Here is a 21,681-nt window from a genome sequence, read left to right as displayed (position 1 = left end):
CAATTGGAAGCTTATTGGTCCATTTGGATCCAAATAGGAAGTCCTAGTCCAAATGGACTTAACAAGAACTTCTAGGGTCTCCAATTGTTTGATGACTACTTGTAGTGCTTGCATATTGTATTTGATTGAAGTTTTTGATTCACATTAGGTTGAATGTATAGATTACATGACACAAAATTTCCAGTTGTGACACGTAAGCTTTGTTGTTGGCTCCAATGATGGAGTTGACTTCCCCACACAGGAGTGGGTCCTTGGAAGTTCCTCACGTGGACGAGAGGTTGTGGGATTGGTGGATTGATAATTTCTGGCTCCGAATCTGTGCCAGAGTCATCTCCTTCCTCCAACTCTATAGGCTCTTCGTCTTCTTCAGGATCTTCTTCGATCCATCCTCCATTACCTTGGTTGGGGTAGTAGGGGTCATTGGGGTGATGGAATCCTACCATTTAGTTTGTACGAGAATAGGGTTAAGAATTTACTATAAGCTAAAGCACATGAAACTTACCCTTAAGTTTAATGGTTGATGGCAACACAAAAACTCCCTTAGTATTATGTAATGATGTGCTTTTGGTAAGTTATAAAATTGTTGTCCACTGCAGACACTCCTTGGCATACGTTAGTCGTCTCTCGGACAAATATAGTTGATCAGGCTATATTCTTCCCAGTTCTGATTACATGTCCCAAGGCGTACCTGTACTGCACAACTTATTTATAATACTTCTAAAGTTATTCGATATGAAATTGTTATTAGTTATGGAATGAGTGCATGCTTACCTTAAAACTAAATGAATTTAATTTCAAAAGTATGACTCTTCTCAGAGTGTTTTTGCCCAGTTGAGTTTATAGTTGTATATCAAAGAGAAATGGTTTTGATATACTTAATTCCCTATAAACAAAGCTCTGATACCAATCTGTCACACCCCCAAACCAGAACGGCGGAAACGTTCGGGGGCGGAGGACGTCATATTCAGTATCATAATAGTTCATAGAAAGGAAAGTACACACCACCATATATATATTAAAGTTTCCAAGATGTTTACATAATTGTATTCATTACATGTTCAAAAGATAAATACATAAACATCTTTCAAAAGAAGTAATTAACGCTAGCGCGTTAATCCCAAAAGTTGATTTCCAAACCTGCTTAGCGGTTCCCTGAGAATATAAGTTATTTCAAAGAGAAAGTGTCAACAATTAAGTTGGTGAGTTCGTAAGTGGTTTAGAAAAATTGAATGCCATTCCAAAATGGGTGTATGTTTTCCAGAAAACGCAGTATTTCAAATGTAAAGAGTTATGACTTGTTGTGTTGAAAATGAATGTATTAGATCCAGAAAATCCCATATTTTCCCTAATGGTTGAGATATGAATTGTTGTGTTTTCCAAGAAAACCCTTGTTTTCTTATAAAAGTATGAATTGCATATGAATGTTCGTGTTATAAGTTGTAAATAATTGCACCAGGAAAATCCCTTATTTACCTATTGGTTGTTTGGTTTGTATACAGGAAGAACCCTTATTTTCCTAACATAACTGGCAGTCTCTAAGATCGAAAATCGCAAGAAACCAACGTTCTTAAAAGTTGTGTCATAGTTTTATATAATAAAGCTATATGAAGATCGCATTTGTTAGATGAAGAATAGTTTTAATAGCTACTCGTTCATAAAAGCATAATACCACAATAATTGTATATCCGATGAGTTTTATAACCATACTAAACATAATATGCCTGTAACGACGTTCTTTAGGCGTCGCAGCGTTATGACAACTGTCATTCCAAAGGACGGACTGTAGCTAACAGTCAGGACGCGGGATCATGACTTCCCGTATAGATCTATACACATTTGACACATTCTCCAAACGGGAGACTCTGGTTATAGACAGGACCTTCAGCATTACTTTCTAATAAAGAAAAGTAACATTTGAAGATATACACGTCTCATGGATTCTCAACTAAGTCTGTATTAAAGTGATAGTTTTGTATGCAAAGTTTATCCTTTTTCACAATGTTTGACAAAGCAAAATCATAAGTTATTAGAATGTATAAAACGACTTAACAACGAAAGGTACTTTGAAATCACTATATACTTTGTATAAGTCTAATGCACGCAAAGTATGACAAGAGTTTTCCATAGTAGTAAGGAATTACAAGTGATTTATTTGATAAAAACAAGTGAAGTGAAACTTTATAAAATACACGATAATAACCGTATGTTTACTTGTATTCCCCCCCCTTATAGAGTATAAAAGCATTTAAAATGTATTTAAAGTGTGTTTGAAAGGGGTATGAACTCACATGATAGTTTGAAGATGGTGTGACGAAAATCGAGTGGAACTTTGGCTTGAAAAAGCGGATTTTCTTGGGATTTCTCGGGAGTAAAATCGACCTTCGGGACATGCACAAAATGACCACGGCTTCGGGGTAGTGCGGGCACGGAAAATGAGGCAAAACGCAAGAAAAGAGAGAGAGAATGAGCAATTTTTCCGGGAACCCTCGCATCCCTTTTATAGGAGGCTGGAACCGCCTCGGTACGCGGGGCGTACGCGTACGTCACGCATGATCGAGTCCTCGACTGCCTCGGACTTCGGATGGGACGGGGGGGTAGGCTCGCATAGGGGTGATGTGGACGATCCGAGGCCAAGGCCTTGAGTACGCTCGGCGTACTCGTGTACGCGGGGCGTACTTGTGTGACTCAGACTTCGGATAATACCGAAGTTTTAAAAAAATATGTATTAATTATTTATCAAACTTCAAAAATTCATATCTCCTTCATACGAACTCCGTTTTCGACGTTCTTTATATCCACGCGTAGGTGAGACTAAGATCTACAACTTTTGTTTAGATTTCGTCGGCAAATTCCGAAATTATTTTTATTATTTATTTATTAAAATGACGTGATTAAGAAATTTCTTTAAAAATTCATAACTTTTTCATACGATGTCCGATTTGAGCGTTCTTTTTATGCACGTTTATAGTTTAACGATATCTATGACTTTCATTTAGACACCTAAGGTCAAAAAGTGTTTTATTGAAACTTTGCGTTTTTACGTAACCTCGTATCGCCGATTTTTGTCGGAAAAACTTAGAATGGTCATAACTTCTTCGTTATAACTCGGATTTTTGCGTTATTTATATGTTTGGAACCCTTAAGACGATATTTACTACATAGCGTACTCCAAACAGAGCTTTTGAATACTTCATTTTTCGATGATATTCTAATCCCTTTTTCAAAGAGGTTACAAGACTCGATCTTTGATGACTTGAAATGACGGGTTGTTACATCATCCCCCCGTTCGAGGGAATTTCATCCCGAAATTTTAATACAAAAGAAAAGTTTTAGGGGCTGAGGAAGAGGTGTGGATACTTCTGTTGCATTTGATCTTCTCGTTCCCACGTGAACTCAGGTCCCCTCTTAGCATTCCATTGGACCTTTACTATTGGAATGCGGCTCTGTTTAGTTCGTTTAACTTCCCTATCCATGATCTCGAAGGGTTCTTCCACAAAGTTAAGATTTTCATTTAGTTCGATCTCATCGAGTGGAATTACAAGTGTTTCGTCGGACAAACACTTCTTCAGGTTTGATACGTGGAATACTGGATGTACTTTGTTAAGCTCAGTTGGAAGTTGGAGTTTGTAGGCCACTAGACCAACTCTTGAAATGATTTCGAAGGGTCCAATGTACCTAGGATTTAGCTTCCCACGTTTTCCAAAGCGTATCATGCCCTTCCAGGGTGAGACCTTCAGTAGTACACGATCGCCAATCTGAAATTTCAAGGGTTTACGTCTTTTGTCGGCATAGCTCTTTTGCCTATCCCTTGAGGTTATAGAGTGCTATTGGATCATGGATCTGAAGTTTGAGCTCGAGTGCTTAATCCATTAAGCACTTATGGAAGTTTTAAGATGTGCGATGGTACACCCCACATAAGTTGTTGTACGCCTCGCGTTCGGAGTCAAACCCTCGTAATAGTTCAGTACAAGGTGAGGTACGCCCAACGTACCGAAGGGTATGCCCCGCTTACGCCTCCTGTTGGGCTTGAAACTTTAGGCTTCGGTTAGTGGGCCATATTGTGGGCTTTGATACTTAGCCCTAATGGTTTATCTGGATGGTGTGTGTCTTGGGCTAAGTAGAGGATTAGATCTTTGGATAAGGCCCAAGTGTAGGCTTGAAGTGGTTTGGGCCTTTGGATCAAGATTTGGGTTTGGCTTGTATTGGGTTGTGATGGATGGTCTGTGATTTTATGGTTTGGGCTTTTAGCTTGCTAGATCTTCTTAAGTGAAGGCTATTAGGCCCAATTTGGAAAATCATGTCATAATTGGACTTAAGAAGTTTATTTTGATATTGGACCTTTTATCATCTAGTTTGGGCCTTGGATTTGGGCCAAGCTTGATTTGGACTCATTATATGAGTCAGTGACTGGATGCTGATGATTGTCAGTTTAGTATCTACTAGTGGATCTGAAGTTAGAGACTATTCATGGGATCAACTATTGTTGGGGTGTTATCTTGATGATGATGGTTCGGGATCTGGCAGTCAACGGTCAGGGATCGTCTGCATGTTTTGGTAGCGCGATGTGAGTTTTCCTCACTGTATTAACAGGGTTGAAAGCACTAATGTCAGCCCTTTGGATTGTTATACCGGTTATCATATGATTAAGTTTTGTAGTGATATGTTAGATCAATATCCTGGTAGATATGATGTTATGCTTATGGATCAGTTAGATCTGCATGTTATATGTTCTGGCTATATGTTCTCCAGTAGCTTGTGTTGAGGTAGTATGGTTGGGTTGAGACTGTACTGCTTTGTGATGCCAGTCAATAAACCTGTCAATGTTTATATCGGTATATTATATGCATGCTTATCTGTTATATGTCGACATGGCTTGTGTGTGCGTGGTTGGGTTGAGGCGTGCCTGCTTTATGCTGAAGGCCAACATACCAAGGATGGTCCAGATAGACTGAAGGCCCATCGGGACATACCAGTCAGGCCGAAGGCCCGAAGAACGGTCTAGACATGCTGAAGGCCCAACGAGGCGGACCAGACTTGCTAAAGGTTCTGAGAGTAGCCCAGACAGACTGAAGGCCCGGTGAGGCGGTCCAGACATGTTGAAGGCTCTGACAGCGGCCCAGACAGGCTGAAGGCCCGATGAGGTGGTCCAGACATGCTGAAGGCTCTAAGAGTGGTCCAGACAGGCTGAAGGCCCGGTGAGGCGGTCAAGTCATGTTGAAGACTCTATATGCATGTTGTTATTTGTATATGTGCTACTGTTTGTGTGTTGGTACTTTGGGGGAACTCACTAAGTTTTGTGCTTACGGTTTTAGTTTATTGTTTCAGGTGCTTCAGATGTTTTTGCAAGGCGAAGGTGTGACCTTACACATCCTCACGTTTTGGACTTATGGTTTTTGGGAAACTCTGATAATGTGAATGTTTTGAAAACTATGTATAAATGATTCCGGTTTTAAATAAATGTTTTGGAAACAATGGTTTTGTAAACACTTCTGTAGGAAAAGGATTGTTTTGGAAGGTTTAAATTTTACTGAAATTTTATGGATGTTACATTGGGCTTCGCATCTTGGGCAACTTCTTTGGAATAGTTGCTTTGGGCCTTTTAGGCTATCTAAGATCAACTTTTTGGGCTAAGGAAATTATTGGGCTTTAGGATAAGGCCTATATGGGGGTTGGGCCTAATTTGGGAAATTGGGTCATTAGTGGGCCTTTGTAGATCTTTTGGTTTTGGGCCTGTTTAGTTTATGTATGTGGGCCTCAAATTTAGTTCAAGTTGGGCCAGGGGTAAAATGGTCATTTACCCCAAGTATGGATTATGGGCCATATATTGAAACCAAATTGCTAATTAGGTGTTATTTTGTTCTGATAGCTTAGGGAGTCGTTAGGGCAACAACTAGAGATTTCTTTCAGTAAGCTTCAACATTCGAAGTGAGTCTCCTTATTGTACTATGGGTCGAACAAACCAATGTCGTTCCCATATGGTTTATGTTTTATATGAAGACCCGGTGGTGGCACTTGGCCTTTGTATGAAAGATCGGGAGGTGGCTCCTGACAATTTGTATGCAAGAACAGAGTCTGAACTCTGCCAATTAATTAATTAAGTAGTTGTAGACTGTATACTAGTTGTCTTCGTGATGCTTGCATGGAAGCCCAAGAGGTGGCTCCTGACACTTGTTTGTAAGACCCAGAGTTTTGGCCCTCGGCATAGCAAGGAAGACCATGATACGGATCGTGGCATAATGACAAGATTAAGGTTGGCACATGGCACTTTTATTGATTGTTGGATATGTATGACTCGTTTGATATGTATGGTATGTGGTATTTGGGGAACTCACAAAACTTTGTGCTTACGGTTTATGGTTTATGGTTTATGGTTTCAGGTACTTCCGGCTCGAAAGGGAAGGGTCTGACATGATCGCAGCGCATACACCCGTGTTTTTCCGCAACTCGTGATTTCTAGGATTTTACTATGATAATTTTTTACTATGGAATACCTTTAAATGTTTGAATAAAGATAAATGAATGTTTGAATAGATATTAAAAAAATGAAAATTTTATCCTATGATTTTTACACATAATTTTATCGAGTCAAAAGAAAGGTCAAACAACCATTTGAGAGAAGATATTTTTAGAAATTTAGATGCTACTTAGTATGTGTAGGAAACAAAAACAAGTATACAACAATTAAAATTCAAAACAAAACAAGGATGAATACAATGAAACTACCTTGGCTTGTACAGACCGGACCAGAACATCACTAGGGCCGGCCCAAGCCCAGGGCGAGCTGGGTCATTGCCCAGGGAAACAACTCATCAATGGGCATCACGTTTAAATTGTCTATTATGTGTAGTCATTTGGTTTGATCCACTAAAGCGCCTAGTCCAAGATGTAAAAAACCTAAAGGCGGCAATTGAAATTTACATTTGGCACGCTTCTGACTTCTCGATCACCTAAGCAACACCCCCAATAAGTAAAGCTGAAGAAGACGAGGGCGTCTAAGGAGATTGATTTCTGGGGAAGATGATTCATATAAGGTATCATTGATCTCATATCTTAAAGAAACACAAGGTTCTCTGGGGCTAATTAAAGTCATTAGTTCTTTCATTCTTCATGAAGATCTCATTGTGGTTGAAAGAGATGGGGGTTGGGTTAATTTTTATGAATTCTGATTTGTGAGTTCCTCTCCCGTCCTTTATAAATCAACATTCTCAAGTCTCAATCGTGGCAGGTATTCATATGAATGTCTTATTCTACCTTTATGTGGTTATCAATATTTAGCCGATTGGCTATGAAATAGTATCATATCTAGGGTGAATGATGAAATATAGAATTATATTTTTTTGGATAGTTTTGAGGTAAATATCCAATACAATGCCTACAATGGAATTGGATGTTGAAATTTGATCATGGTTTGTTTTACTCTACGTATTTCAAATATTTTTTTTGTTTGCTAATGTTCATGACAATTCTCCTAGTAAATCTAGCTTGTTTATGTATCGTCATTGTAATTTCAAGATAATTTATGTTTTGTCCGAAAATTTTATGTCTTTGACAAACATCTCTATATCCCTCATTATTAAGTTGTTTTTCATAAACAAGCTTGAAATTTCAGTTTTTATTAAACTATTGATGATATCCAAATAAAACTTTTTGAGATTGTATTTTTTCTTTTAAGATTTTATGTTTTTTATGTGGTGGTTAAATTTAAATTTCTTTTTTTTCTTTGTGACTTTAGATTCTTTTTTTGAAAACCGCATATGCTTGCCATAGAAGATGATGTATAGATTAGTAGTTTGGAAAATTTTGTGTTTAAGAACTTTTGTTGTTAAATGACGATTTCTTTTATATTCATTAAGGAAAAATACATGTATTTAATTATGCCACAATTAATTCATTTTGATTCGGTTACCATCATACGTTAAACAAATAAACAATGTTTTAAATAATTGATCATTTATATGCATTTTCTTTAAGTACAATTTCTTTGCATGTTGTTTTAAAAAAAACTATAAATTTGTTGGGACTATTCGGTATAAAATAAAGGCATTACTTAATTATCTTGTCCCAAGCATTATAAATCAATGGAACCGACCTTGAACATCACATTACATTAATTCTACTAACACAGTCCATACAAGTTCTTAGACCTCATAAAATTTTATTTAAAAAAAAAAAAAAAACATGCAACAGCCATCTACTATTTTTTTTTTTTTCGTTTGATATTAATAATCTTAAGACCATGATAAATTTTTTCAGATTTTCTGGACATATACCCGTCCGTGTAAGGTTAAGCATTGTATGTGAAATAAGTCATGGTTTGTTGAGCTTGAAGGCGAATACTCTTGGGGTGTATTCTTTGTATGGCCTTTTGTGGCTTCAGGTGACCATGACTCATCAAGAACAAGTGAGGGAAAGTCGTTCCAAAATAAGCACCATCAATATCTATGCAACCAAAGTCAAGAAACATAGAAAAAAAAATAATAATAATAATCAAATGCTTTATCAAAGATTTTAATAAAGGATACTGCCTTGGTATTTGGATCAAGGGTAGTAGATATCTTCACATTTAGGACAATAAATTTTTACCTATGAGCGTTGAAAAATACAACTTAAAATCTAACAAACCAGTTTGAAAAATCTAATTTACTACACAATTGAAATGGTTAAATTCAAGGTCAACAACAATAAAATATACACCACATATTGGAATTCAAGTGGTGATGATGTGGTTATAACTCAAAGTCTCAAACTAGATTTGCATTACCACCTCTGAATATCATATTCGAAAGTCTGATGATGAAACTGCAGAAACATTTGTTATAAAAATAATACGTTAGAGAAAAGGAACAACAAAGCGGGGATAGCTCAGTTGGGAGAGCGTCAGACTGAAGATCTGAAGGTCACGTGTTCGATCCACGTTCACCGCATTGAATTCTTTTGTTTTTTAGTTTAAGATTATACGCACTGACTGAAGGTGTTGCTTGCAGTTTTTTGTTTTTATGTTTCACATTCTAATTCTGTCTCATTTCCACTTCCAGTGTCAGACAGCAATCAGCAATCTAAACCCGTACAGGCGTACAGGTGTTTGTGTGATGCGATTTTTCCGCCGCTCGCCTCCTTTTCTCCTTTCTCAAAAACTCTGAAATTATCCGTTTTCCCTTTTTCTTCTCGTTTTGTTCCCTTTGAATTCCATTACCATTTACCAAAATCCCTTTCAACCTCCAGATTCCCCCACTTTTCCTGTAGAAAGGGATAAAAAGAACTCCACTACCAAAACCCCCCCCCCCTTTTTTTTTTTTTCCGAATCCATATATTATGACATGATGGTTTTTGATTTCTTCTAAGAATGCAGGGAATGCAAAACAAGGAGATTGTAACGATGATGACGGAAGAACGACACGAGGGAGCTGATGGTGCTTTTTCTTAGATTGGTTTGAATAGATTCAAGGAAAATTCGAAATTCAAGAAAGAATCATCCATCAATCCTGGAGGATTTTATTTTTTCTGGTGCGATGGCATATAAAAGTCCTTTCTTTATTGTTTCCCTGTTGTCGTCGTCGTCATCAAGGAAGCTTGCCAATGATGTTGTCCTTTTCGGATGTCGATCTCGATTCAATACGCGATCGGCATTCGATTCGTATTCAATTACTTCCGAAACCCACGTCCCCTTGTGATCTCCCTAATCTTATTTCGTTTTTCTTTTTCTTCTTCCCAATCTTTTTATCTTTCTGCTACCGGGATGAGTTCTGGTGGTGGGTTAAACCTAGGAGAGGGGTTACTTTTTCCTGGCAAAATTTGTTGTTGTAAAGATAATAATGGGTTGTTTGGAGCTGTTTGTAACGAGTCTCCCGATTCAGAGACTGATTATGTTGAAAAAGACCCCAGAGGTCGATACGTTCGGGTATTTCGTTTTATGTTCATTAGCTTACACATGATCTATTGCCTTATTAATTAATTAATTATGTTGTTTTTCTGCAATTCCGACTGAATTTAAGTTATATATATATATATATATTTAATCGACTCATATCCATTCATTCATTCATGGGTTTTGTTTCTTGTTCCATTTACAGTACTCTGAAGTTCTGGGCAAAGGTGCATTCAAGACTGTGTATGGTTTCATAATGTTTAGTAGAAGAAGCTCCAGTTTTTGATTCCGTTTGTAACATTTTGTTAATAAAGGATTTTTATTTTGTTTTTTAATAGGTACAAGGGATTCGACCAGCTTGAAGGAATTGAAGTTGCCTGGAATCATATGAGGATTGATGCTGTGATGCAATCACCACAAGATTTGGAAAAATTATATTCAGAAGTTCATCTTCTTAGATCATTAAAACACAATAACATCATCAAGTTCTTTGATTCATGGGTCGATCATAAGAAGAAAAATGTAAATATGATAACTGAGCTCTTCACATCCGGAAGCCTTAGACAGTAAGAACTACTAATACATTTGATATCGTATGTATATATAGATATATAATTAATGTAATATTTTACTTGGACTCTTAATTTTGCAATTATTAGATATCGGAAGAAACATAAAACGGTTGATTTGAAAGCGATCAAGAAGTGGGCAAGACAAATTCTAAATGGTCTTCACTACCTTCACAGTCAAAATCCACCTGTGATTCACAGGGATTTGAAATGTGACAACATATTTGTTAATGGGAACAATGGAGAAATCAAGATTGGTGATCTTGGATTGGCAACTGTCATGAAGCAGCCAACTGCCAAGAGTGTTATCGGTAAGACTAATTAATATATAATCTTAAAAAAAAAAAAAAAAAAAACATGTTCTTCAAGTGTAGTACGAGTTTAATGTTGTTGTTTTTTTTTTTTGGCTAGGAACACCTGAATTTATGGCACCGGAGCTTTATGAAGAGGAATACAACGAACTTGTTGATATATATTCTTTCGGGATGTGTTTGTTGGAAATGGTGACTTTTGAGTACCCTTATAGCGAATGCAAAAATCCAGCTCAAATCTATAAGAAAGTGACCTCAGTAAGTTTTGGAAATGGTAGCTTTTACTTTTATATATGGAATGAAATAAGTTAAAAGTTAAAAATGAAAAACTACAGGGGATCAAACCGGGTTCTCTTAGCAAAGTGGGTGATTCTGAACTGAAGGCGTTCATAGAAAAATGTTTGGTTCCAGCAACTGAAAGATCATCTGCTGGAAAGCTTCTTGAAGATCCTTTTCTGAAAGAGGCAACAGCAGCACCAAGGTCATTGAATTTCATGGAGATTGATCAATCTGTATGTTTAAACACCAAAAATGGAGTTGCTGAATTCAAGAGGATTCATCAGCAAAACGAGTTCAGGTTGAAAGGGATAAAGAATGATGACAATTCGGTTTCTTTGACCTTGCGGATTGCTGACCCATGTGGTGAGAAGCTTTTTAATTTAAAAAAAAAAAAAAAAAAAAAAAAAAGAAATTAAGCGGTTGATTTGCAGGTGGGGTGAGGAACATACACTTTTTGTTTTACCTTGATAGCGACAGTCCGCAATCTGTCGCGATTGAGATGGTGGAACAGCTTGAGTTAGCAGATCATGATGTGTGTTTTATTGCTGAGTTTATCGATTACTTGATCACAAAAATTATACCTAATTCAAGGGGGGATAAAGAAGATTCAGAAACATCGGATGCATCGATGGGTGAAAATGATGTTAGGATTTGTGAAATGGAGGTTAGGGATTTGTACTATGGAGGGTATGGATTAGAATGTGTAAAAAGGATTAATGAAGATTTTGCAGATGAGGTCGAGTCGACGATGAGCATCATAAACAATGCTTCATTTCTTTCTTTATCATGTAAATGTAATGAAGATGATGATGAGATGGAAGTACATAAAGATATTCAAGAGGATGATATGGAATTGAGGCTAGGAATTGAAGCAATTGAAGCGCAGTATCAACAGCTGAGTCTAGAGCTCAAAAGATTGAGGGAGGAGGCAGTGGAAGCAACCAGAAAGAGATGGATTAAATGAACTAATTAATTAATTAATGTGGTCGTAAATTTATAGGCATATGTGTGTGTAGGTTTAGGGTGGTTTCTGGAAGTTCTGTTATAAAACCATAATGTTTGGGCTATAAGTCTATAACCCAAGAATTTCTTTCTTTCTTTTAGTATCTTTTATTTGAAATGCCTTCTAGATGTTTTGCTTCGTTGCATCTTAATGGTAGTGTTGTTTCTTTTGGACAATGACGTTTTGTATATATAGGGATCATTAGTTTATCTTCTTAATTATCAAACAAAAAGAAGATGAAACCAATCAAGTAAACTTGTGATAGGAGAGTTTCTAAACAAAAATTGTTTAATTATGAAATTGGATTCCTTTTGTTTTGTTAGGAACATCACATGACATTAATTTTATATATTTACAAAATCATTGTAGACTATTATATATAACTAGGTGTAAGATTCATGTATTACATAGGTTAATTAAAAAAAATTAAATATAAATATCTAAATATTTAAGAACTTTAGAATTATAAAAAAATAAGAAGAATAATGAATTATTAAAATTGATTTTTTTTTTCGTTTAAATTTAAATAAATAAACAAAATAAACTAATGACTTTATTTGAGAATTTTGAAATAAGAAAGTAAATCCATTAATTAAATTAATAATTATGTATTAATATATTTATTGTAATTATTACATTAAATTTTTATTTGGAATTTATAAAAATTGAAAAATCCATAAAATGACATTTGGAAAAAAAAAAAAATTAGTTCAAACTAACCATAAAATTACATTTGTCAAATTGAATAAAAGTGTGACATGTTATCTTTCATTTATTAGAATAGATTCGAATAGATTCCTAATTTACACCAATTATTCATAGTTGTTTCTAATAAAAAAGATGGTGAATAAGTTTGATAAGTAATTATGTCATGTCCATAGCATATTCTATAAGTGAATACTAACAACATCAAGAATACACAATACGTACATGGTTCTTTATGCTAACAAAACTTTTAATATTTTTATTTTCTCTAATAATTATAAATTATATTTGACGTTTTTTAGTTGACAGGAAAACCATTTTCATGAAATAGCCTCTTGGTTTGCAGTTTGGAAGGGCGTTCTTGGTTTTCCATATACCTTTTATTTAATTAATTAATGTCCTTTTATTTATTTAAAGGTAAGATTCGTATGTCGTATCAATTATCACCATCAAACCACTATTTTAATCGATAATTTCTTGAGTGATTCGCTCTTTATTCCTTCCTTTTACTCAACCTCCATCCCAAATTAAATCCGTCATACTGAAATGGCAGATACGGTCGCTCCTAGGTTGTACGCCTGCTACAACTGTCACTCCCATGTTGCCCTTCATGACGATATTGTCTCCAAAACTTTCCAGGTATTAATTATGTATCTTCATAAATTGTTTTCATCGTATATGCATGATGATTAAGTAGTGTACATATGTGAGTTTTGTTTGTATATAAATTCAAATAAATAAATATTTATAGGCAACTCATGGGAGAGCTTTTTTGTTTTCTCACGTGATGAACGTGGTGGTGGGTGAGAAAGAAGACCGACATCTGATTACTGGATTACATCGAGTGGCAGATGTGAGTTGCTCAGATTGTGGGGAGGTGTTAGGATGGATGTACGACAAAGCATATCAGGAATCTCAAAAGTATAAAGAAGGAAAAACGGTTTTAGAAAAGTTTAAGATCGTCAAACACAACTGGTAATTAATTAATTGCATACGTATCATTGCTATTGTTTCTAATTTGTGATTGATCATTTGTAGGTATTATTAAGTAAAGTACTCTTGTTAGGTTCTTTAGCTAGCTTATTAAAATATGTATTTTGAAACTTGTTTGCTTTTCAAATGGATCGTTGTGAACAAGTAGAAAAAGAAGTTTGATAGAATCGTGATTTGATCAATCTGTTTGTGTTTGGTATAGATAAGGTTTGTTAGGATTATCTAATTTAAGGTTTGTTCGGATATGTGTGTGTTATCAATCAGTTTGTCAAAAATTACAGTTAGTTTAAACTTTAAATTATAATGAATATTATTGGTTCATTGGCTTTTTTTTCTTTTTCTTTTTTAAAAAATAATAGAAATTTATCTCAAAATGAAAATAAAAAGACGAACAAGTAAGTTTCTTGAAAGTTGGAACTACTTATGAAAGAGGGCCATTATTAATCATCATAAAAATAATAATTTTAATATGAAAATAAGGAATCTGGTATAAACGAAAGCGAAAGGAGATGAGCCAATGTGAGTGTTACAATTGATAAAGTAGAATCCAACAAGTTTCCTACAACCATAAGAATAATTCAATATTAGAAAAAACCTCTTTGAAAATAAATTCACAATTTATGTTATATCATGTTCGTATCTTGCAGAGAAACGTTTATATGGTTGAAATTCTTATAAATATATGTTTTCTTAACTATAACAATAATATTGTTGTTAAATTTGATTCGTATATTAAGTTGATATAATATATTGATTATTTTGAAATATATCATAAAGCATATATTAAAACTGGATAATCTTAATCGTTTGAATGATCTCTATCCGTGGGTTACTCATGAATATGAAAATAAAAAATAATATATGATTTAATATTATTTATATTTGTTATTATTGGTAATAATTTTTTAAAAATTATTAGTTTAATGTTTTAATTTTTATCACTATAACTATTTAAAACATCAAACATTGTTTTTTTTAAATAATAATATAATCATTTATATAATGTTATTTTTAACTATTGATATTGTAAGCTATATAAAAATAATGTTACTATATCAATATATGTTTTTACATGACCTAAGCCTAAATTGGAAAATAGATATTATAAATAGATAAAATGCTTAGCAAAAATACAATCTTAAAAAAAAATAGATATAGAAAATTTAAAATCCTAGAACCACCACTAAAATTAATTTATCTCAATTTTGACAATATTGTTTTATAACATTTCATTATTTTAATTCATATAACAAAAAAAAACACAATAAATGTTCTTGGTGTTAGAAAAAACAAAGTATTTACTAATATATTCATTTTATGGAAAAAAATATCTTTAATAATTATAGTTACTAATTATAGTATTGATTTACACATTTAATACAATAAATACTTACATCTACCCTTCTTAACAAAAGAATAGTTTACCATTATCACGTGTCATTTTATGAGCCATTTCGCCACGTATCCTTTTCTTAGCCTATGTAACACGTGTCATTAACTTCAATTTTGCAACGACCCAAATTTTCAAAGAAAAGTTTCATTTTTGAATCATCAAACACATTTCCATACATTAACAAATCCAATTATAATTGTTTTCAAAACACAAGTTAAATACAACTTTTATTACAAACATTAGAGTGTCCCGTAAAAATGTCTGAGATAGTGCACGTCGCGCCATCAAGTTTTGCCTTTGTCATTGGGCTCCGATGTACCTGAAACAAATTCACAAACTGTAAATTAACACTTAGTGAGTTCTCCAGAGCATACCACACATATCATATCAACTATAAAAGCTACCTCTACCACATATCACATATCACATATCACATATTGTAACGACGTGAAAATTTGAAACAAATTTTCATTTTTTTTAAAACAAACATATCTCACATAAACAACCCAAATCTCAAAATGTATCAAATGTTATCTCAATAAAACATATCCCAGAATCTCAATTTCATAATTCCCTATCAGTGTGTACGGATCATGCCGACGTCTTCCCGTGATCCTCGCTGGTACCTGAAACACATATCACATAACACTGTAAGCATAAATGCTTAGTGAGTTCCCCAAAATACCACATACAACACATAAGCCACTCGAGGCTATAACTCGGTATAACCCTCCGGTTAATGTGTCTCAGCGGGACCCTCCAGTCCTGTGGCTCATTAGACCCTCCGATCCGATCTGGCTCGTTAGACCCTCCGGTTCGGTCTAAATTATTGGACCCTCCGGTCCGGTCTGATTGAGGACCCTCTGGCCTCATGAGTCGTTGGACCCTCTGGCTTGTCTATATAACACATAAGATACATATACCACAATGCACATAAATTTCAGACATTACACATAACACATAAGACCCTCCGGTCTGCACATAGATACCACTCTAGGTAATGTATAATGAGAAGACTCACCTCGGGTAAATCGGATAATCTCGAACTCGAATACTGATCTAGCATCCGCCTAAGCACATAAACAATTTCATCTAATTAACAACGACTCTAAAAGGCTAGATTAATCCCCCTTTATAAATCCTCAGAAGGGTAAAAGACCATTTTACCCTTCCCCAAAACCCAAAGTCCAATTGTTGACCAAACCCTAAAAGTCAACGAAAGTCAACTCAGTTAACGGTCCAACTTTGACCAAACTCGCCGAGTGCACTCGTGGGACTCGGCGAGTTCATGTGCATCCTCTAAATCCTTCTAAGGCTTCACTCAGCTCGTCGAGGTAACCTTTCACTCGACGGGTTACCATTGATCACAAATCGCGGGGCAACCCGACTCGACTCGTCGAGTCTTCTCATGGACTCGACGAGTTTCCTCCATGGCAACTCCCAAATGACCTCCTGAGGTCAGATCTGTTTGTCTATCTTATAGATCTAACCTTTAAACACTTAAAAGTCATGTAAAGGTCCAACCTTTATGCTCATGCAACACTCATATGGCTCTTTTTGGTGAAATAGCTCTTAAAATGATAACATAGGTTCAAAACTCCATTGGAATTGCATAAAGTTGGATGCTTGGGATTCCCTGGACCTAAAAGGGCCCAGATCTCTAACACAACTTGCAAGAGGGGGGGTTTGAGGCATCCAAAACCCCAAAAAGGAAAGATTTAAGCCCTAACCCCAAATAATGAAATCTATACAACAGAGAAAAAGAGGGGTCCGATTTGGTACCTTAAAATGAAACTCCTTGCTTGGGTTACTCAGAATAACAACCTCCTTTGATCCTTCTTGCTGGAGCTCCTCTCCTATCTTGAAAAATCACACCAATAAGCTCAAATGGCCTTTTCTCTCTCTCACTCTACACACTCAAGCTCGATGGGGTTCTCTCTCTGGGATGGTAGCCGCAAATGAAGGCCATAAGTGCCTTTAAATAGGGCTCAGGCCCGAAGATTTAGGGTCTCTGCCAACAGCACGGATTCGTCGAGTCCACTCATCGACTCATCGAGTCCACTCATTAACCCGAGTCACCAGTCACGGTCCTACTCGATGAGTTTAGGCGCCAACTCATCGAGCCCCCCTTCATAACTCAAAATAAATACATCAATTATGATACATGGAAATCTGTATGTTATAATTCTCCCCCACTAGAATCAGACTTTGCCCTCGAAGTCTCATTCTATAAACAACTCTGGGTGCTGCTCCCGTATCTCCGCCTCCGGCTCCTAAGTCAACTCGGACCCTCTCTGATGTTGCCACTGAACCTGAACTAGGGGCACATCCTTGTTCCTCAGAACCTTGATCTTCTGATCCAAGATCACGATCGGCCTCTCAATGTAGTTCAAACCTGCATCCACCTGAATATCTTCTAGCGGCACTACCGTCATCTCATCGGCTATACATTTCCTCAATAGGGATATGTGGAAGGTATCATGAATCTGAACCAACTCCTCGGGTAGCTCTAAACGGTATGCTACCTTGCCCACCCTGGAAATCACTCTGAAAGGACCAATGTATCAGAGTCCCAGCTTACCCCTTTTCCTGAATCAGATCACTCCTTTCCAAGGAGATACCTTCAGGAGTACGAAATCTCCCACCTGGAACTCGAGCTCAGATCGCCGCCTATCCGCGTAACTCGGCTCTGTGCTGTCAACAATCTCTGTCTAACCTGTTGTATCTGCTCAGTCATCTTAAGCACTATCTCAGTGCTACCCATCACTCGCTGCCCCACCTTGCCCCAACAGATAGGGGTCCTACACCTCCTCCCATACAACAACTCAAAGGGAGGCATACTAATACTCGAATGGTGGCTGTTGTTGTAAGAAAACTCGGCTAGGGGTAGGTATGAATCCCAACTCCCACCAAAGTCCATGACACATGCCCGAAGCATGTCCTTTAGCCAACTCCTCATGAAAACTCGGCTAGGGTCTGTATCGTCCGCTCACTCTACCCGTCCGTCTGTGGGTGATAAGCGGCATTGAACTGCAACCTCGTACCCAACTCCTCATGAAACTTCTTCCAGAACCTGGAAGTGAAACGTACATCTCAGTCTGACATAATCGAAATCGGCACTCCATGCCGCGACACTACCTCTCTCACATATATCTCTGCCAGCCTCTCTGTAAAAGAGCTCTCACTGATATCAAGGAAGTGAACGGTCTTCGTCAACCGGTCCACAATCACCCAAATTGCATCAACACCTCTTGCGGTCCTCAGCAATTTGGTGATGAAATCCATAGAAATTTGTTCCCACTACCAATGGGGAACCTCTAGTGGCTACAACTTGCCATGTGGACACTGGTGCTCAGCCTTAACCCGACGACAGGTTAAGCACCTCTCCACTACCCATGCAACATCCCTCTTCATATAGGGCCACCAGTTGTCTCTCTTCAGGTCCAAATACATCTTAATGGCCCCGCGATGGATCCAGAATCTCGACTTGTGCGCCTCCTCCATCAGTATGCTACGTGCTCCGCCCATGAACGACACCCAAATCCGACCATGAAAGGTCATAAGCCCTCGGCTATCGGTAACAAACTCGGATACCTACCTAATAACTCGTTCTCTCTTGCGGTTCTCTGGTCTCACCGCCTCTTCGCGGGCCTCCCGGATGGTATCCAATACCGGAGTCATCACCGTCATCCACATGCATATATATCGAATCAGGGTACTCTCCGTCCTACGGCTCAAAGCGTCGGCTACCACGTTAGCCTTGCCCTGGTGGTACAGGATCTCACAATCATAATCCTTTACCACATCCAACCATCTCCTTTGGCGCATGTTCAGATTGGGCTGATCCATCAGATACTTCAAGCTCTTGTGGTTCGTGTATATGGTACACCAAACCCCATACAAATAATGGCACCAGATCTTGAGGGAAAACATTACTGCCCCCAACTCCAAATCGTGGGTAGGATACCTCATAAGCCAAGGGGACAATGGGAGGCAAATCGATCTTAAAGAAATTCAAGAGTCAAGTGATGAAAGAACCTCTAACACTGGCGCTCAACCCGAGGAGGAAACTTCGGTTGAACAAATTGACGAGTCCTTACCTTTTATATGTTCCGAAAGAGTTAGGGTTCAACCCCAGTTTTATGTGTGACAATCCGAAAAATTTTCCGTCACGATAACCCGTCCTCGTCAACAAAACCCGTCTATCTTTCAATTATCCGTTAACATTTTGGATTAGGTCATTTAATTTAAGACTTTTATTTTGACCTCATGAGTGTCCAAACCCATTAGAAACGCGTAAAAATAATCTCGTTATTTATTTGGAAAAGTTTTAATTATAACTACGTCGGGTTACAACAACTAAATCGGGTACGACCAAAAGCCCCGTTTAACGTCAGTATCGGGTAGATTTCCACCGGGCCACAAACTCAAGCCTTATATAAAGGATGAGTGAACTTCAATTTAGCTTTTTACCACCACCTAATAACTTTCTCTCACTACTCTCTCTCTAAAACTCGAAATTGAGCCAAAATCATCCCTTTCAAGCTTCAATTTGGTAAGTAATCTATCTTAGCATGTTTCTAAGCTTGTTTATCATTCAAATTTGTGTTTAAACTACCAAAAACCATCAAGAACATGTGTTTACGGCTGTAAACTCATGGGGAGTTGGTCATTTGGGCCGAAAACTCCATAAGGAGTTTACTCTTGAAGAGCAAACTCCATATTCTAGTCATACACACCCTTAGATGCTACCCGGGTCACTCCAAACACTTGAATTGAAGTGTTTTCGCATCTAGAAATGTTTATTCTTATTTAATTATTAGATCAAGGTCTAATTAGGTACACATTATGTATCTCTTCATATTACATAGGAACCTCGCACGCGTTCAAGCCCTGAGCTGTCATTTAGCATCCTAGCCGACACTTTTTCTCGATCGGTGAGTTCATACCCCTACGCCTTTTTCCGTGTTTTTCAATGTTTTCAGGGGGGAAATACAAGCAAACTATAAATGTTTTCGAAACCTAAAACTAATGTAATTCTATAAATATCTGGCAAAATTTTAGATATCGTTACCCCTTTTGTATCATGCAGAGCATAAGGGATGTTTTACTGAATATAACTAAGTAGATTTCAATTACAGTGTAAGAAACAATCAAAACAATCAAATTATTATGGGAATAATTTGGGATCTTCAGTTCTTGTTTTACGAGCACAGATTTTATGCAAAGTTAATAGATAAACTATGTCTGATTCAGTTTATCTCTGTTTAATTTAAGTATCATGCCAAATAATTTCGTTGTATTCAGTTATTTTTACTGTATTATGTTTTAAAACGATTATTATGTTTGATAACGACCGAGTACACCGTGAATAATTTAATACTAGCTTGTGAGATTTATCTTCATTAAACCCTTCGGGTCATCAGTAAATCCTCTCTGGAAGTATAACCAGAGTCTCCTGGAGGGAGAGCGTGGAATTTATGAAAAGATCTATTTGGGACTGACAATCCCACGCCTTAACTGCTAGCTACAATTAAGCGGGCACGCTTGGGGTGACAAATTCTGGATATCATCCGACGCCTGAAGAACGTCAAGGAGGTCTCGTGTCATATTAGCATGGTTATCCGACTCACAATATGTATTAATAGAAATTTTGTTCACGGATTTTATATCTTCCTTTAATCTATAGTTTTATATACTAAAACTACCTACTTTCGTACTGGATGGTATTCCAATGATCTCAACTTATGGTTTTCTTATCGTAATGGTAATAATCTAGGGTTTTTAATCTATAGTTTTACGTATTAAACTATCTATTGTTGTACCAAACATAAATTTAGAAGTTCTAACTAAACTGTCTTTATAAGAAAATATGGGATTTTCTTGGATAGCAACTTTTCAGAAAACCAAAGGAAACATGATCTTTTTACATAAACAAACATCTTATGAACTCACCAGCTTTATGTTGATTTTTAAACTGCTTGTATTCTCAGGTTCTCCTTAGACAGGTATCCGCGTTCTTTTGCTGAAGACGGAGCGTATGGAAATCACGTCTTAACTTTTGTTTAAACTTATGTATCTATAAAACATGTGTGACATCCCCAAAATCTCGGTCAGAAAAGACCGATTTTCATTTATGCTTTTAAAATAATTTCAGAGTAAATCCTTTTTGTTTGAAAGAGTTGCGGAATTTGTTCCCAAAAACAAAACATGATAAAACAATGTTTACCAAAGCATTTCATAAAAGAAATGTATTTTCATTATATAATCAAAACTCGGGGTGTCATGTTCCGATACGGACCAATAAGCATAAACGATAACATTACAAGTCATTCAACAAATATATACATATACAGACTTGTAAACAAAACAACTTGATGGTTCATCCATCTTACGCCCTTGCGCCACTTCCTGTAATACAAATAAAACTGAGTGGGTCAGGCTTGGGAGCCTGGTGAGCATATAGGGTTTTCAACCCACAATAAATAATTAAATTAATTATTATCAACCAACAATAACCCAATTACCCATTCCCGTTATTCTTACTTTATGTCCCTAAAATA

General features: G+C 36.6%; 2 protein-coding genes and 1 non-coding gene across 3 annotated transcripts; all 3 read left to right on the top strand.

Moving 5' to 3' along the window:
* Positions 1-8,851: 8,851 nt before the first annotated feature.
* Positions 8,852-8,924, top strand: TRNAF-GAA (transfer RNA phenylalanine (anticodon GAA)). Its single transcript has one exon. It is a non-coding gene; the product is annotated as a tRNA-Phe (tRNA).
* Positions 8,925-8,997: 73 nt separating this feature from the next.
* Positions 8,998-12,165, top strand: LOC145037910 (putative serine/threonine-protein kinase WNK10). The gene is made up of 7 exons (XM_078986664.1): positions 8,998-9,898; positions 10,071-10,108; positions 10,204-10,431; positions 10,525-10,745; positions 10,846-11,003; positions 11,081-11,387; positions 11,456-12,165. Exons 1-7 carry the CDS (start codon positions 9,596-9,598, stop codon positions 11,986-11,988), a joined length of 1,788 nt encoding a protein of 595 aa, XP_078842790.1. The 5' UTR covers positions 8,998-9,595; the 3' UTR covers positions 11,989-12,165.
* A 1,003-nt stretch (positions 12,166-13,168) lies between these two features.
* Positions 13,169-13,970, top strand: LOC145034184 (protein yippee-like At4g27745). The gene is made up of 2 exons (XM_078982544.1): positions 13,169-13,371; positions 13,484-13,970. The coding sequence occupies exons 1-2, from the start codon at positions 13,279-13,281 to the stop codon at positions 13,709-13,711; spliced, it is 321 nt and encodes a 106-aa protein (XP_078838670.1). The 5' UTR covers positions 13,169-13,278; the 3' UTR covers positions 13,712-13,970.
* The last annotated feature ends 7,711 nt before the right edge of the window (positions 13,971-21,681 follow it).

Source organism: Lactuca saligna, chromosome 3, assembly GCF_052625555.1.
Source record: "Lactuca saligna cultivar CGN05327 chromosome 3, ASM5262555v1, whole genome shotgun sequence".
NCBI classification, from domain to species: Eukaryota; Viridiplantae; Streptophyta; class Magnoliopsida; order Asterales; family Asteraceae; genus Lactuca; species Lactuca saligna.
The sequence above is the reverse complement of the archived record's forward strand: the minus strand, read 5'-3'. Positions and strand labels throughout refer to the sequence as shown.